Source organism: Conger conger, chromosome 14 (genome assembly GCF_963514075.1).
Source record: "Conger conger chromosome 14, fConCon1.1, whole genome shotgun sequence".
Lineage (NCBI taxonomy): Eukaryota > Metazoa > Chordata > Actinopteri > Anguilliformes > Congridae > Conger > Conger conger.
In genome coordinates, this window is record NC_083773.1 from 17,717,839 (window position 1) to 17,733,725 (window position 15,887).

At 41.9% G+C, this 15,887-nt stretch overlaps 1 protein-coding gene across 1 annotated transcript in view; it reads right to left on the reverse strand.

The window, feature by feature from the left end:
- Window positions 1-15,887, reverse strand: part of LOC133109692 (metabotropic glutamate receptor 4-like) — a 165,054-nt gene that overhangs the window by 13,285 nt on the left and 135,882 nt on the right. The window contains exons 7-8 of the mRNA XM_061219175.1: window positions 10,163-10,299; window positions 7,084-8,019 (exon numbers count right to left, since the gene is read on the reverse strand). Coding sequence (XP_061075159.1) covers window positions 7,084-8,019; window positions 10,163-10,299 — 1,073 coding nt within the window. The remainder of the gene's footprint in view (window positions 1-7,083; window positions 8,020-10,162; window positions 10,300-15,887) is intronic.

Sequence of the window (15,887 nt, forward strand, 5' to 3'; positions counted from 1 at the left end):
TGAATCAGAAATGTACATATGTGAAATGAAAGAAGGGCTGAGGTATGTCGAAGTGCTCAAGCTCCTTTTTGTTGTGTTCTTTTCTTTTTAGCATAATTTCAAACCATGCCGGTGTGATTACGTAATTTAGCTTTCTGAAAGATTGGGTGGGAGACATCACTGGGTCTGTTGTCTTCAGAGTGGCTCTCACGGTCAGGGTGCAGGTCAGCTGTACTCACACCCAATCAAGCCCCCACCCCACAAAAGATCTGCACACCTACACCTCTGGGCTCCAAACGGATGGAAACCCTCCTACTGTTTTAGTATTGCTCTGTCATGGTGATATACAGAATAGCTGATTCGGGAACACACAGATCGATTCTCACATTTATATATATATATATATATATATATATATTTTCTTTTTTTAATGTAGCCGGCTGTGCTGTTTTTATTAACACTCTGACCTCAGAATGGTTCTCTTGTGGGAAACTATGGATCAACGCTAGCCCTTCCTGCCCTCAGCATCCGCTCCGAATCAATCCCTGGCTCAAACGTGAATCACATGACACGATGTTCCCCGCCGACCCACACTCCAACACTCCCCGTCCAACTTCCAACAGGGATACAGCCAGGAGACTTCCTCGACCTGTCATCCACATTCCATGGCTGTGTCTAAATCAGCGCCCTACCATACTATTTAATATATTCATTGAGTACACTGGATGAGAAAGATAAGTTGGTGAACATTTCTCTAAATGTAGTTACATGACATCATATTACAGTTATTTATCTGATGCTTTGATCCAAAGTGACTGACGGTTGATTAGACTTAACAGGGGACAACATGGGGTTAAGGGCCTTGCTCAAATGCCCAGCAGCTGCAGATCACATCATGGATACACCGGGGCTTGAACCACCAGCCTTCCAGGTCCCAGTCGTGTACCTTAGCCACTAAGCTGCAGGCTGCCTGCAGGCTGTACAGCCTATGTGCTTCTGGATGACTAACACACTAATTTTCAGGTTTTTGCTGAATACATTCAGAAGCATACTATTCAGGAAGTAGACATTTGGCCCCATGAATATGACATGCAGATCTGCTTTGAAAATAAGGCAGAACTTTGCAGAGTTTTTCCTTGAAAAACAACACAACACATAAGCATGGCCACACAATGGCAGGAGGTCTGAGGACACCTCCAAAGTATGGTTAGAAAACAGTACAGAGGATATTTTTTCCCCATACTGCATGTCACATACTAAACAGTATACGGTAAAAAGTATACCGTAAACTGTGCTAGTACACAGTACACAGTAGATTGGGCCCTGCTTCAGACATAGCCCATACCTGGGGGATGACAGTGGAGCTGTGTTCTGTGTTAAATAAATGTACTCTGGACAACAATCCTCCTCAGGTGGAGGTTTAAATGGATGAACTGACTATTATTTTGCGACTTTAAAACTCTTCATTTCCCCAACATTTCATCAAGGACAGGAGTACTACCCCCGTGGAGCCCTGACTGAGCACTCCATCATTCAGATGTATCGGGTTTTGCGACAATGGTCTGTGTGCAATTTAACAGTGGCTCTTTGGTGATTTCACAAACTCATTTCTGCCTTTCGGCTCAGGTTAAAACTGTTAGAATTATGAAAGACAGGGCAATATTCTTCTGCAGGACACTGCATGAATCTGGCCTCAAAACTTTTAAGTGAGAAATTACTCATAGTGTAGATTGAAGATCAGAACATTCCAGGCTCCATTCATGTCATGCATGCAGTTTTGGTTATTTTGTTCAGGTTGCGTAAACGTGAACAACGTGAATAATTTACAGAGAAAGTGTATTATTCAGATCACATCACAGGGTCAGGCCACATTAGTAGTGCTTTGGAAAATATACAGGAAATGTTCTAAAGATATTATTCACCCAATATTGGGACTATTGTTATTCATCTATCATGGGTATGAAATAAAAGTTTAATCAAAGTAATACTTTGAATGTTCAATTGAAGCAGTGACATTAAAAATAAATGATGCTCTGCTGGGTCACACTTGCATGGAAAAAACACAACAGATGTAACAAGTTTCTTTTTTTTGCCAAATCTTTTTTTTGTTAATTTCATGATACGTTTTTTTTCTTTTGTTCATTTCATGATTTTCTTAAAAACTCACAGGAATATAATGTGTGTGAAGTGTATACAGAGGAGATGCACTAGGCCCTACTGTGGCCCTCAGATGCACTAAACATGGTGGGTTACTAATTGAGTGAAAATGTGATTTCATTAATATTGTGATTAAAAATTCAGAGAATATCATTTTAGCTGCATGCAAGTCTGGTCATTTTCGGTGCATTTATTGTTTTGGCTCATCATTTTGAGTCCGAATCCCGCAAGGGTGATGGCTGAAGACTTTGGGGGTTTTTTTTCCCGTCTGTTGGCATCCTCTCTGTCCCGCTCCGTAAAACCCATCCATTATTGTCAATAAATATCGGCAACATCCAGAATTTTCATATCACTCTGTGTCCAGCTCTTCTGTCCTCTCAGGGGAGTCGCACAGCATGTGACAATGTTTAATATATGCAATATAGTATGCACAAGTACCACAGCACACTGGATATGTTTAGGGAAATGTTGACATACCATTACACAGGAAACTAAAGTTTATGTAAATACGTACAAAGGAATACATCTGTTAGAACTCTTTCTCCTAAGAAATTCCACTCATCACAGACTCGCATATCCAACATGATGATCAACAGAGTTACTGAGACACCAAGGCAGTTCTAGTGAATACTTCCTGTGATGTTGTTCCTCCTCTTTCAAGCCCGGGAGATGTTATCTAGGGATTGTGTGGTCTGCCTGTTATCCGACTTAATTGCATTGTTTCCATTTCATATTTTAAGATGGGATATAAACCACATCTGAGCCATAGCCGTGTTAAATACATACATGAAAGGTCTCAAACACAGACAGCTTAATTTATATCCCCACAGGTGCTCCCGAATCTGCATTTCAAATCAGACTGCTGTTGGCAAGTGTGTGACACGTGAACACAAGTTCTGGCTGGATTCTGTTAAAGCATAATTAATTCAAACAGAGAATAGCACTGGTCCCTTTGAAAATATGTCTTGCCTCAATGCAGCTTTCCTTAAGACCCGCTACACTACATGGCGACAACATAAGTAGATTTCATTTGTTTATTTAAGTATTTATTTTTTCCATTCAACAACATTTCACTGTCCTCACCGTGTGCTGATTCATAAGAGCACGTACAAGCTCTGTGGTGCAGTAATTCAAATCAATAATGAATTACCAGCTCTTCTACAGGAGAGGTACTGAACTAATTAAAATGGTGATGTCTTCATTCAGAGCACCAAATCCACAAGCTGATGTACTTTCTGCTTGTCATTTACATGCTGTACCAAATAATTTATTTTCATAGTGGATGCCTTCAGTCATTTTTCTGACATTATCCATTCATGCAGGTGCACTATGAACAGAAATGATTCTGGTTAAGCACAAACAAGCAAAACAATTGTGTTCTACAAATGATTTTCCTAGCTTACCACCTTATTATAAAAAAACCTTACCACTATATATTTTTTTTCTTAAAATAAGAATACACAGAACAGCATGCAAGCTAGGCAAAATTAAAAAAGAATTACAGTTACCCTGGGCTGGACACACATTATGTTAGGCACATTTTAAATATGCTAGGTCCTCTCCCAGTAGTATACAGGTGTAAAACACCTGAAATGGAATGTTTCACAGGTACTTCCCCAGATTACACGAGTTAGCACAGATTGCTATGTTCCATAGACAGCAACAAGTATGAGCAAGAAAATGTTCTGTCACATAGAATACCAAATAGCACTGAACAAGAACAGCAAAAGCCTTTTTTGCTGGCACTAGACTCTAGAGTAATCTCCCCATGCTAACCAAGAATATCAGAATAGAAACAAAAAATGGAAAAAGAATAGAAACAAGTGAGTGTTGTGGTTTAAATGGAAGGGACAGATTTGTTAAAAATGGCACATGCAAAGGTTCATACCATTCTCTCCGAACTCTGAAGACTGTTGTGCCTGAAAATCCCAAGAGATCAGCAGTTTCTGAGATACTCAAACCACCCTGTTTGGCACCAACAAACAGTCCTCGGTCAAAGTCACTTGAATCACATTTCTTCCCCATTCTGACATTTGGTCTGAACAACAGCTGAACCTCTTGACCATGTTGGCATTATCTTATGCATTGAGTTGCTCAAGATTGGCTGATTAAATATTTGCATTAACAAGCTGATGTTCAGGTCTACCTAATAAAATGCTCACTGAGTGTATACAGTAGCATAAATCACATATTATGCCCAAATAACTGAACAGTAAATGATACAGATAATAAATGTAACAATACAGTTACAGTACTGTATGCTAATGGGAATTGATAGAAATATAGGACAATGTTATGTCATTCAGTAGAGAGGATAAAGAATAAGCATGCTTAAAAAGCCTAAAATAATTATTATGATAATTGTATGCAGCTCAGATCTGGCAACAAGTTCAAGTTCCGGAGATTCACAGTGAAGGCTTTGTCTCTTTTTTATTTAAATGGCTCATTGGTACAAAAAGCCCTTTATTTGAGGACTGGAGATTCTGATTAGATGCGCAAGGATTCAGTAGATTTGGGATGTACTCATGCTTTTAAATTTACTAATGAAATCTTTATTAGGATGACATGAAAAGATTTCACATTTTCCGCAGTCCCAGTTGGGTCAGGTCCGCTCTGCGTGGAGTTTGTATGTTCTCCCCATGTTTGTGTGTTTCCTCTCAGTGACCCAGTTTACTCCCACAGCCAATTAGCCCATTACATTAATTTAGCTGACGCTTTTATCCAAAAGCAGTTGATCAGACTAAGCAGGGGATAATCTCCCCCGGAGAAATGTGGGGTTAGGGACTGATCTTATCATGGCAACAGCGGGGCTTGAACCACCAACCACCAGTCCCAGTCATGCATCTTAGGATGCCCACAGGGACAACAGATGCAAATCAGACTCCCTGGCTAACTCTGGAGCATATGAATGTGCGTTAAAATGACATCAGTGAAATGGAGTTGCATGTTGATGGCAGTCCTATATACCCACCTTTGAACCCGCTTATCCTAATCAGGGTCGCAGGGGGGCTGGAGCCTATCCCAGCATACATTGGGCGAAAGGCAGGAATACACCCTGGACAGGTCGCCAGTCCATCGCAGGGCACACACACCATTCACTCACACCTACGGGCAATTTAGACTCTCCAATCAGCCTAACCTGCATGTCTTTGGACTGTTGGAGGAAACCGGAGTACCCGGAGGAAACCCACGCAGACACGGGGAGAACATGCAAACCCCGCACAGAGAGGCCCCGGCCGACGGGGATTTGAACCCAGGACCTCCTTGCTGTGAGGCGGCAGTGCTACCCACTGCACCATCCGTGCCGCCTGGCTGAAATCCAATAGAATAAATTATTTTAAATAATGTAATGAAGTCAACTCTAAAAGTAACTGGTGGTCAAATAATAAGGTCACAAGTCCCTTTTGCTTTAGTTTAAAGTCTAGCAGCACCATTTTGCTCAGTTAATGTTTGACCATTTAAACACAAATGGAGAGAAATACAGTAGTCTTTCCTTGATTATAGTAATGGACAATTATCCTCTAAACAAAGAATTGAACTAAATAGAAGCCATTACAGCTAAAACCCAAACTCAGGGATCTACAGGATCTACTGAAACTTTTTAGCAAGCATCTGATATTTCCAGTAAGAAAAAAAAGGTTATGGATGGGTGTAACACAGAACATAAGCTGAGACACGGCTATGAATTCAAACACTCCTTAAGAGGCCCAGGAGACCTGCTGTGACCACCAACCATCAGTTTTCAATTAACCATCTCTGAAGCACTTCCCTGAAAAAGAAAGACTACCTGTAAGTGTGTTATGAAACACTTCCTTCGAACATTTACAAAATTGGTGAAGTAGATTGTTCTGTAATCCTGATCCAGTTATATTGTGTGATCTTACTCTTAACGCCTTCTCGAGCACCTCCTTTAGTGAAGACAAGCCCAAAGATTACATGGAGGCTGTTCTTGAATCTCTTTGACAGGCATAATGCTGGTCTCTTCTGAAAGGTAACCCTTGAGTGTTTCAGAATTACTTTAAGTACTACTGAAAAGTGGCAAAAGCTTAAATGCAGAGGAAGTTTTTTTCTGCAATAAAATAGTTTTTCTATTTTGTTGAGTCACCAGGAGAAGGATACCGACCTTACCATGATTCATGTTTTCTGATATACGGCACGTTGTCATTTTGATTGAGTCCGATTGGTGTCCAGTCATGTTACAAAATAAGGAACCACCAAGATATTTGGATCATCAAAAAGTGTATAGAGATTTGTGAGTTGTAATACTTTGATATGATATATTGTGTACCAGATAAAATATACTATTATATTATACTATTAATAGATAATATACACTGAATGCAAATAAACAAAACCACTTGAGGCCCAAGGCCTGCAGCCTCGTACTGTACCAATGACTGAATCACAGCTGCAACAATATACAGTACCACAGCACTCCCTTTCATGTTGTGTGATTTTGCCAAATTAGAACTCATTAGAACAATAATAAAACTAGTCGTAATATTTGGGCCAACTGACAGCGATTGGAAAGAGATGTATTATTGTTCTGAAATACACATTACATGTGTGATTATGAACATGCTGAGCTATTAGCCAAAAGGAATAAGCAATTGAACATTATTGTAATTGCTGCCATTTTCATACTTATTGTATTTTCCCAGCAGTGCACACATAATATTGAAAAATCTGAAACAAGACTTTTTCTTTTCTAAAGTATGAGGTGAGCACACGTTTTTTTGTTCCTTGAAGGGTGGACTGCAAAGTCTTAAAAGGTTTTAAAAGATGTTTTAATCTTCGAAAGTGACTTAAAACCTTTTTTTCTTTCTCTGAAGTGAAATTTACTTACCCTATTGAGAAAATTTGCAAAGCGCAAGACTAAATTACTTGTCAAGATTGGCTCATTTTTGGGTTTTTGCAGTGAGTGGGATGGGGCGCGCGGTCTCGTACCTTCTCAGCGGACTGCGAGGTGCCGAAGAAGATAGGGATGAAGGCCAGCCACACGATGCAGGTGGTGTACATGGTGAATCCGATGGGCTTGGCCTCGTTGAAGGTCTCGGGCACGCCGCGCGTCTTGATGGCGTACACCGTGCACGTGACCATCAGCAGCATGCTGTAGCCCAGCAGGCAGATCAGAGACAGGTCGGAGATGTCGCACTTGAGCACGCCCTGCGCCAGTTCGGGGTTGGTGGTGCGCTGGTCCTCGTAGTCCACCAGTGCCTGCGAGGGGTCCAGGATGAACCAGATGCACACGCCCAGGAGCTGCACGGAGATCAGGCTGAAGGTGATGACCAGCTGGGAGGCTGGGCTGATGAAGCGCGGGGCGCTGATGGACACTTTGCCCTGCTCGAAGATGCGGTAGATGCGGTTGGTCTTGGTGAGCAGGGCGGCGTAGCTGATGCTCATCCCCAGGCCCAGGAAGATGCGCCGCAGGGCACACACGCCCACGTCGGGCGTGAGGATCATCAGGAAGGTGGTGGCGTAGCACAGGAAGATGCCCGTCAGCAGCACGTAGCTGAGCTCGCGGCCCGAGGCCTTCACGATGGGGGTGTCGTTGTAGCGGACGAAGGTCACCACCACGAAGAAGGTGGCGCCGATGCCCAGGACGGCGATGATGACCGGGATGACGGCCCAGGGCGAGCTCCACTCCAGCTTGACGATGGGGATAGGCAGGCAGGTCGTGTGGGCCCTGTTGGGCCTCCGGTCAAAGCGGCACATCTTGCAGGTGTAGGGGTTGTCCAGGTACTGGTAGCCATCGCAGCGTTCGCAGTGCCAGCAGCAGGGCGTGCCCTTCACAATCTTCATCCGCTCGCCGGGGTTACACGGCTGGCTGCAGATCGACTCGGGCACCTGCCGGACACCTCCCGGCCACTGCATCGCCGAGACCTGAGGACCACAGCACAGGCTCATGGGAAATGTAGTGCATTAACTTAACCAGTCCTGGGTTTACTGAGCATGCCTAATGTATTGGAAACTATGAAGAAGTTCTGGTCATCTTGGCTGGCTCAATTCCACCGGACAAGATCAATAAAACATACAAAAACTATAAATGAACTCGCTATTGAATAGTTACTGAACTGCAGCCCATAGGATCTTTGCTTTGTAGCTCTGTCAATACATGAAACACATAGGCAAAGATTAAGGGAAGCTTACCCACCCGCCCGGATTCACGATCGCAGTTCTGCCCCCGAACCTACTCCCAACCCACCCCCCACCCACTACCTGGTTAATGCTGTCCCAGCCAAGCTAAAACAAACTCTGCCTATGGTGAAGCAGCCATTCAAGTACATTAAAGAACACCAAATTAGCTGCAGTAGTCAAGTAAAAGGAGCCATTTGAAAGCCCCATATTTTGCATACAGCTAGCTAAGGTGCCCCCGTGTCTTTGTATATAATAATGTTTTGAAGCAAAAACCTTTTATCTACACCGTAGCCATTCCAGACAAGCTATCAGCGACTTTTAGAATGCTCTGTTTGCGAGTCCTCTGATGTGCAGTACAGTACAAACACAGTGTGTAATTGCTTCATTTTGGAAAATCATTGTAACCAATAGCATCCCCATTATTGCTGATGCACTTCAAATTGCTCTCGTTTTAACAAAGCGAGGCAAATCTTGAAAAGGCTGGCCGTTTCATTAGCACTTTTATTCGGCACGTCTGCATTCTTATTCAGAGACCGTAAAACTGGGCCGGGGTTATTGGGACGGTTTTCTTCCAGGCAGATTTGTTTACGTGAACATCATGTCGATTGGAAGAATTATACTCAGCTGCTGCTCTGTAGAAGACGTTGCCAGAAAGGAGAATAAATTCAAATTGATTACTGCCCCCCACCCCACCACCCACCCCCAATATCCCCCATCCCTTCCTAATTCAAAAAAGTGCTGTTCTTATTATTGATATTGGGTTATTCAATTTCAGCTTTGGCTTAATGGAAATCATAAACCATCGCTGTAATACACAGATTTTCTGTAATGCCATGCAGTTCATTGGTAAACGTTGAGGTTCATCATAAGAACACTATAATTGGAAGTTGTTCTTAAAGTGATTTGACAGACGCAACTTAAAATGACATGGAAGCGCTTCAGTCGTAAAAATGTCACACTTGTATTTTATGCCGTGCCTGTTCTCTATGCCATTTAGCTTTGAAATACATTTGTTTGGATTGCAATGAAGTTTTATAATATTAAAAACAAATCATTTATGCTTTGAAACAAAAAATCCATCCATACATGCATACATGTAGCTACAAAAGTGTAAAATATTACCATCAAAGTCAATATTCATATTTTTCTAATAATTCATTCTTGAGCTTGGGGGAAAAACATCAGTATAACTTGATTTTTGGCTGATCATATAAAAGTATGAGCATCATGCAATATTGAAAGCTTAGTTGGTGAAATCAGATGGGAGTTCAATGATGAGCTGTGATCAAAGAAAAACACTGTACAGTATGTGTCATATTCATATTTTTATCATTATTACTGATATATTATGAATTATTTCCCCATTCACACAGAGGAGAACATAGAGGAGCTTTATGAATGCAATTCATGGCCTTGATTTAATATTTAATACATCCTCTCTCTGCTATAAATATGCCCTGCTGTGTTCGTAATGAAAAAGTTAATATGTTCTTCCAAACTACATTTTCATGTTCCTGCAAAACAGGTCAGATTTTAAATCAACATAATTTGAGTAGCTTCCGAGAAAAACTATCCATATTCATGTAAAAATAACAGGAAAGGTATGGTGCAAAGACATAATAACCAGCATAGAAGTTAGAAGCAACTAATTAGGCATTTTGTGAAATTAACATAGTCCAAAGACTGCAATTATGGAATGTATAATGTACATTATGTCATCTTCGTAAGTAAGTTCCATAAATAAATGTGCTACATTTGTAGGAATCAGTGAAACAGTGGAAAAGTGTGTTTTAATAGGCTGTGTGACCTTAACAGTACAAAAATAGGTTAACTGTACAAACAAATTCAACAATGTTTTCCTGAAAATGTATACTAATGAAAGCCTTACATCGAGAGAGAGGCGATCCGCCCAGTGACCTATTATCCTGTACTCGGCTGAGCTGTTCCTGATCTGGTACTGGTAGATCTCATAGCGACCAGGTGCATCACCGTTTTCGTTGAAAAGCACAGGGTTTCCAACAATTCCTGTGGGAGAAAAGGGGCGATAATTAGTACAGATCCATCATAGCCCACATAATTACAGTCCTCATGCAACAGAGCAGGTGGCAGGGGAGTGTAATGGTTAGGGTCAAAGGTCAATGAGAGGTTGCAGGCTCAATTCCCAGGTAGGACACAGTCATTGTACCCTTGACCATGGTACTTAACCTCAACTGCTTCAGTATCTATCCAGCTGTATAAATGGATGCTATGTAAAAGTATAACTTGTTCTGGATAAGAAAGGCTGCTAAATGGAAAATAGACTGCATCTATACAGTCTATTTTCACTATACTATCTACACACACACACACACACACACACACACACACACACACATACACACACATCAACAGCAAGGGGCTGCCATGCAAGGCACCAAGCAACTCATCGGGAGTAATTGGGGGTTAGGTGTCTTGTTCAGGGACACTTCGACACACCCTGTGCAGGGGATCGAACTGGCAACTCTCCAACTGCCAGCTTACCTCCTCAGATAATGCCGCCCTTTAACGCCTAAGGAATAAAATACGTCATTAACTAAATTAAAATATTTCATTATTGTTTTTTTTCATTCATTCATTTATTCATTATCCTAACCCGCTTATCCTGAACAGGGTCACTGGAGCCTATCCCGGCATACATTGGGCGAAAGGCAGGAATACACCCTGGACAGGTCACCAGTCCATCGCAGGGCACACACACCAGTCACTCACACACTCATACCTATGGGCAATTTAGACTCTCCAATCAGCCTAACCTGCATGTCTTTGGACTGTGGGAGGAAACTGGAGTATCCGGAGGAAACCCACACATACACAGGAAGAACATGCAAACTCCGCACAGAGAGGCCCCGGCCGACGGGGATTCGAACCCAGGACCTCCTTGCTGTGAGGCAGCAGTGCTACCCACTGCACCATCCGTGCCGCCTTATTGTTTTTTTTTCCCAAGTAGAAATGTATCATTTATAATACCCGTTATCTTGTTTGGTGTTAGAGAATAACAAACATTTGTTTGGATAAAATATAAAACTGTCCTATCTGCTAAATTCAGCAAATCAGAAGTAAGTTGAGCAGGGTTGCCCACACTATGAGGACAAAACAGCATTTGTTGAAGAATCACGAAACTACTGAGAGATTACTGAGAGACTAATGAATGCTTGTTTATATTGTGTCTATGAAATTAAAATGAAGGTGGACGCCACAATCTGATTTTATTCTAAAAGGAAGATCCTTGACCTGGAACTTCTAAGGGCTGGATCCAGCCGAATGAACAAGCTGCTGGTGAAAACAATTAATTAAAAAATAGGGAAACATATCAGTTGTAAAAGTATTAATGCATGTCCAAACACAAGCCTATATTTATTATATACATTGGTCTGGGCACACTTTAATGTTCTCAATTTTCTTTTTCTGGCTTCTATAGTTTCATTATTTTTTCCCTTCAAATCCATCCACTATTTCTTGCGTATGGGTGTTGCAGCGGCCTTGAAGCAAGCCAGAGCATTATCTGTCACACAGTGGATTTCTGTGATGCGCCCAGACCTGGATCAAATGCAGAATTGTTTTAGATTCAAATACTTGCTTCTGTCCTCGATTAATCTGGCCTGGTGCAACTGAGCCTACAAAGAGGAACAGAAAGAGAGGTTTGCACTTTTCACAATGTGAGAGGTTCCAATACACCAGACGACCACAGTAAAGCATTGAAATGTATTTGAATCGACAACAATTACATATTTGACCATGGTCTGGATGCCTGGGAATTTCTTTAACATGCAATCGTTCTGCATATCAACTGCATATCTAAGGCCCAAGAGTACTGTAGTATTATATCTAGGTACTGGATATAGGAGCAGCCTGTAGCCTAGTGGCGAAGGTAAATGACTGGGACCCAGAAGGTTCAAGTCCCGGTGTAGCCACAATAAGATCCACACAGCTGTTGGGCCCTTGAGCTAGGCCATTCATTAACCCTGCATTGCTCCATGGGGGAGTGTCCCCCACTTAGTCTAATCAACAGTAATTTGCTTTGGACAAAAGCATCAGATACATAACACATTATGAATAGCTAGCCCGGTTCTCTCACTGTTTCCCCCACATTCTGCCCATCAATCTGTTATGCTTCAAGCCAACACACGGACAGAGAGACCTTCAGAGATCATTTTCCTCTTTGTTCCGCACTCCCACAATCCATCAGAGGCTTCCCATCAGATCAAAGCCAGTGTAAATCCATGATTATCATCGACAGAGGACTACCTTTGGCAAATATCAGGCCTTTCCATTCCTCTCCCGTAATCTCAATCTCCATGAGTCAGCAGAGTTGGTGTACACGGGCTGAATCTACAACGCGTAAAACACGCGGCCTGATAACACAGCAGCCCCGGCACTGATGTAGGAATGGAGGAGGAGGATTTCACTGAACAAGCCACGATTATTTTACACAAAGCAGCAGTCGTGCCCGCGAGATAAAACAGACAAAGGAAAGGAGAGGGAGAAAAAAAGAAATGATTACTGTTTCTAATTTCATGTTACGTATGAAGCCATCAAACACAGATTTTGGCATTAGCATTCTGGGATAGTCCCTCACAGAGGAGTGAGGATTTGCGGGCTCTTCCCAAGCTGCAGCTCCTGCTCATTACTAAGATGTTAATGAGAGGAGAGAATGGATTGTGACAGCCCCACCAAACCGGGGCCGCTGCCTGAGATCTGATGCAATTTCACAGCTTTCGGTTCTGCTTGTTTTCCTAATATACACTGCTACTGAAGAGGGGGGTGAATTCCCCAATTCTCTAAGACAGGGGCCCCCCGAGGGCAGTGTCCCACATTCTCAGAAATTAAGTGACAGTAAAGGTACAGTACATTTTGGTATCAAGGATCAAATTTCCCAAATGTATCCTGAAAGTACAGTAATGTCCTCTTTGGGCACAAATATATATATATATTGCTGGCTAGTACATTTTAATGCACCTATAGGACACCGCCCCAACGACAAGTAACCTTTTTACATGCCGCTTTTCTTGCCTTTATCTCTGAGACTGCAGGACTGAAGTCTACCTTCGAGGCCACCCATTAAGCTGTGTAAGAAGTTTCGACATCCAACTCCTTCCTGTACAAGCCCAAGTTGAGGCCTGAGGTGTGATAACAGGTACTGTCCCTCAGCGGAGGGTCAAGGGATTTTGGGCCCCATGAAAAGATCTCACATTGGGCCCCACCACATCAGACCACCCCATCCCTGCACACACAGCAGTGTTTTTGAGGGCCACTGTCAGTCAAGGTCCTTGGAATCATCCTAATCCCCCCCACCCCCATACAGAAACCCTGCTCTCAATAATGGAAACTGATGGCCCAGTCAACCTTAAAATGGCATTAATAACTATACGTGGAGATGGGCCTTATTAACCCCAAAGTGAATGAACTAAACTAACTGACTACTAACATGCTACTCACAAGCTACTCACAAATTAAGCAGGGTAAACACATTTTAATAGATTTTACAGTATTTGCAATAAAATACATCTTATATGTCAACATTTTCTAAGATATCTAATCAATCTTTAACTGATTAATGAGTTAAATTAAAAATGTCACCGGAGAAAATTTTTTCAAGAGGTGGACTCGGGAATATTGTCCTTGTGAATCCATGTGAATTTTGTCCCACCTTGAACAGCATAAAACATTTTCCCTGTAGCTGGCATAAATTAAATCCAAATCAATTCACTTACAATGTCTTTAGTTAGCTACCAAAACAGGATATCATTACAAGAGAGAAAGCAAGTACAACAGGATATGAGGTGGACTTCTCTTTCAGAAGAGTTTCGATAAATGCTTGTATGGTTTGCTGCTGTGCTGGGACCTGAAGCTTCTCTGGGCTGGGCTAGCCACACATGCTGGGAACGCAATGGTCATGCTGGTAGACAAATAGCTAGACCAGCCTATTCCAGCATCCTGGTCACCAGCATATTCCAGCATAACCATCTTCGCTGATCTAGCAGAGGCGGTAAATGGAAAGGATAGACTTGAATTGAAATGGGGTTCCACTTCCAACAATATCAAAATATTGTCATGCAGTTTATCCACGTGTAAACATGCTGCTGTATCTTCCACTGTGACTATCTTCTGCTGAACAAGGTGAGAACAGCTAGCGTCAAAAGCCCTGCAGAGCCAGGATCCGCTAAGCTAATGCCGGTAGTCGTAAATGTTCTTCAACCGCAACCCAGAGACCCACACATAATGCACTCTATACCACGGTTAATATGCTAATATTATTGCAAAAATTGCACTCCCCTGCGAATAAATTATGAATATGCGGTGTTGAAATTAGGTTCTCCGATGGGCCAAAGCATGTGCTGCTGATTCTCCCTGTCCACCCTGCTAAAAGTGCTTCTCATGCCACTTTTCCTCACATACACTACACTGTTCCAGAATGGACACTGTAAGAAGTACATTCTTTAAAGCCATCATAGTATGCTATGCTACTGACTGTATGGGCGTCTCCTTATTAAACATCATATTACAACTCCTCTCTAAAATATAGAACTTAATATATGCAATTATACATTTGAAATATATGCCTAATGCAATGTATTATCCATTTATTTATTTATTTTCCAGATAGCGTAACATTAATGACATACATGACAATGAGACATTCCCATTTGTAATGTTTTTTTGAATGTGCAGTTGGGGAACATCACGGTTGAATGTCGCTGAACTACAAGGCTAGGTGTAGCTCACAGCTCACTCTTGCTCTCTCTCGCTCTCGCTCCATTTGAAGGATGACACATTGTAATTACTTCTCGGTTTCTTCTTTGCCATTCTGTGACATCTAAACAGCTTTTGCCGTTCTCTTAGCATGTTATGACTCTCTGTTGTCATATCGTATTTGAGTAAAAGACAGCCAGCATTTGCCTTCATCATACTGTTATTAGGCCTTCATGGGTAACTAGGGCCGAACCAATTTCGCTATAGCCGTAGTTTCGCCATGTACATTATTTTTGTCATCACAGCGAGATCTAGTTGTAGCAGGGATGGAAAGGTTTTCAAACCTGCATTTATTTCTAGCCTGTAATTGTGAGGATGCATTGAGAATGTCTTATTTTTTGGTTGTCTGTTAGTAATGAAGTAATGTTTTTAGCCTCACTGCTGACACAAGAACACTCTAATTCACGCTAATATCTATAATATAGGATAATATAAATAAATGATGCCCAAAATGATTGCACCAACAATAAATTGACCTTTTTGAGAAAAGAAATGAAACAAATGTAAATCACAGGAGACTCACTGAGATAAGATTACCCTCAGAGGGGATAGGAGTTGGGGAGTTAACTTGATTCTCACTTCTCACAAAGGGGGAAAAGATCTTGATGATTGATACTTTGGAAAAGCACGCCTCTGACTGGCCTGTGAAACCACTGTTTTCTCTGCTTGGTATAGCATGCCGCCCACAGAAAGCAAATTAACACCTGCTAGATCAAACCTGGCATTTTCTAGCCAGCTATTTTAAAAATAAAACCAGGTTAATTTAGTTCAATTGAGTTAATTTTTCTTCTCACAGTGTTGGCTGACATGATGAAGAGACATTG